Below are 2,449 nucleotides of genomic sequence, written 5' to 3' on the forward strand. Positions count from 1 at the left end.
CACACACGCACACACACGCACACGCACACACATTTACGCCGATCCCCCTTTGGGATACCTTCGCGACCAACCTCACTCACATTCGCCCCTCGCGCATGTCCACAGTCGACTCCGGTGGTGCCAACCTCCCCAACCAGGCGGACGTCTTCCCCGACAAGGAGCACTTCGGCCGGATTTTCTACAACCAGGCTACCATGTCCGCGGCCGGCATTCCGCAGATTGCCGTGGTCATGGGCTCCTGCACGGCCGGTGGTGCGTACGTCCCGGCGATGGCCGACGAGTCGATCATCGTCGCCAACCAGGGCACCATCTTCCTGGGCGGTCCGCCGCTGGTGCGCGCGGCCACTGGTGAGGTGGTCTCCGCCGAGGATCTGGGCGGTGCCGACGTGCACACCCGCGTGTCTGGTGTGGCCGACCACATGGCCGTGGACGATGCCCACGCGCTGGCCCTCACGCGCCGGCTCTTCCTGAACCTGAACCAGCGCCCGGGGGCGGACATTCGCACCCGGCTGCCGGTGCGCGAGCCGATCTACAACCCCGAGGAGATGTACGGCATTGTCGGCGACAACCTGCGCCGGCCGTTCGACGTGCGCGAGGTCATCGCCCGCATTGTCGATGGCTCGGAGTTCGACGAGTTCAAGGCCCGGTATGGCACCACCCTGGTGACTGGCTTTGCTCACCTCCATGGCTACCCGGTCGGTATTGTGGCCAACAATGGCATCCTCTTCGGCGAGTCGGCCGTCAAGGGTGCCCACTTCATCGAGCTCTGCGCCCAGCGCAAGATCCCCCTCATCTTCCTTCAGAACATCACCGGTACGCAGACGAGGACAAGGCAACTGGTGTCGGTCATGTCCCGGAGGGAGAGACCCCTGCCCCGCCTCGCCCCGCGCCCCGCCAGGAGACGCATCTATGCAGCCACCACTGACCGTGAGCATTTACTTCCCCCTCCCCCCCTCCCCCCCCCCCTGTCCTCCCTGGCCGGGCACACTTTCCAGGCTTCATGGTTGGCCAGTCCTACGAGCATGGCGGTATCGCCAAGCACGGTGCCAAGCTGGTGAATGCGGTGGCTTGCGCGAATGTGCCGAAGTTCACCGTGGTCATCGGTGGCAGCTTCGGTGCCGGCAACTACGGCATGTGCGGCCGTGCTTACGGCCCTCGGCAGATGTGGATGTGGCCGAACTCTCGCATTTCGGTCATGGGTGGCGAGCAGGCCGCTGGCGTGTTGACCACCGTGGCCCGCGACCAAGCCGAGCGCTCTGGCAAGGAGTTCTCCACCGAGCGCGAGCGCTCCATCGCCGAGCCGATCCTTGCCCAGTACGAGCATGAGGGCCATCCTTACTTCTCCAGTGCCCGGTACGCATGGGCGAACCTTTCCCCCCCAAAAGCCTCCGCCTCTCTGTTGCCGGAATATTGCCATGCCCCCTGTGTCTCTTTTTTTTTCTTTCCCCGCCCGAGAGCCGCCCATCAGGAGGCAGGGAAGGGGATGCTGCCCCTATGTCGATGTGTCTCCGCCTTGACTAACCCCCTTCGGCTTGGCCCCTCACCCTGTGCCCAACACTGCACCTTCGCAGCCTCTGGGACGATGGCATCATCGACCCGGTGGACACCCGCACCGTGCTTGGCCTTGGTCTGAGCGCCGCCATGAACCAGCCCTTCGACAAGGAGGATACCCGCTTCGGTGTCTTCCGCATGTAAACGGAAGAGCCACACCAGCTGGGACGGGGGCTGGGTGGGGCCATGTCCGCCCCCGCCCCGGTCCCCTCTTTCCTCGGGAGGGTGTCGGTGCGCATGATCCGCGATATACCTTCCCCCCTCCCCCCGGTGTCGCGAATGTCGTGCCGGTGTCGGGCCTCTCTATGCAAAAACACTGCCGCTCCTTTCCCCCAACTTTCGCGCAGAGAGAGCCCTCCTCCCTCCGGCCTCTCCACTGTCCGTCGATTCCCTCCCCCTCCCCCCCCCTCTCTCTCTCCCCTTCTTCCCTTGTCTTTCCCACCGCAGTGCATGCGCACTCGCCCCCTCGCCACTTCTGTCGCCCAGAAATAAATCCACCCTCCTGACGGGGGGGGGAGGGGAAGAGAGAGAAAGAGAAAGAGAGTGACAAACACAAATAGACACGTTGGACCGAAAAGGCATGTAGAAAGGGCCATCTACAAATCCAGAACATGGGCGTGATATCGGCGCACGTGCCGGCGGGGTCTGAGGCGAGTCGGTATTCGCTCCCCGGGCGGGGACGACCTGGGGCCGGGGTGACGGCGGCTGTGGCGAGAAACCGTAGGCCGTGTCGGAGCCCCTCTCCCTATTCTCTCCGGACGCCTGCCCCGCGCCCCGTCTCCCGCCCTGCTTCAGGTCTAGCTCTGGTGGATGATCGACCGGAGTGCATGGCGCCGGGGCTCCATATGTTGGCGAGGGGAGGCGGGGGGGGGGGGGGGGGGGGGGCAGGACCAAGTTC

The 2,449-nt window shown here is 64.9% G+C and overlaps 1 protein-coding gene across 1 annotated transcript in view; it reads left to right on the forward strand.

Annotated features, from left to right (window-relative positions):
- The window catches only part of H696_00860 (methylcrotonoyl-CoA carboxylase beta chain, mitochondrial), a gene marked incomplete at both ends in the record, with an annotated part of 2,669 nt that extends 974 nt beyond the window's left edge, over positions 1–1,695 (forward strand). Inside the window, 3 exons of the mRNA XM_009494745.1 lie at positions 106–813; positions 996–1,353; positions 1,572–1,695. Coding sequence (XP_009493020.1) covers positions 106–813; positions 996–1,353; positions 1,572–1,695 — 1,190 coding nt within the window. The remainder of the gene's footprint in view (positions 1–105; positions 814–995; positions 1,354–1,571) is intronic.
- Between the last annotated feature and the right edge of the window lie 754 nt (positions 1,696–2,449).

This window comes from Fonticula alba (genome assembly GCF_000388065.1).
Source record: "Fonticula alba strain ATCC 38817 unplaced genomic scaffold supercont2.1, whole genome shotgun sequence".
Classification (NCBI taxonomy): domain Eukaryota; order Rotosphaerida; family Fonticulaceae; genus Fonticula; species Fonticula alba.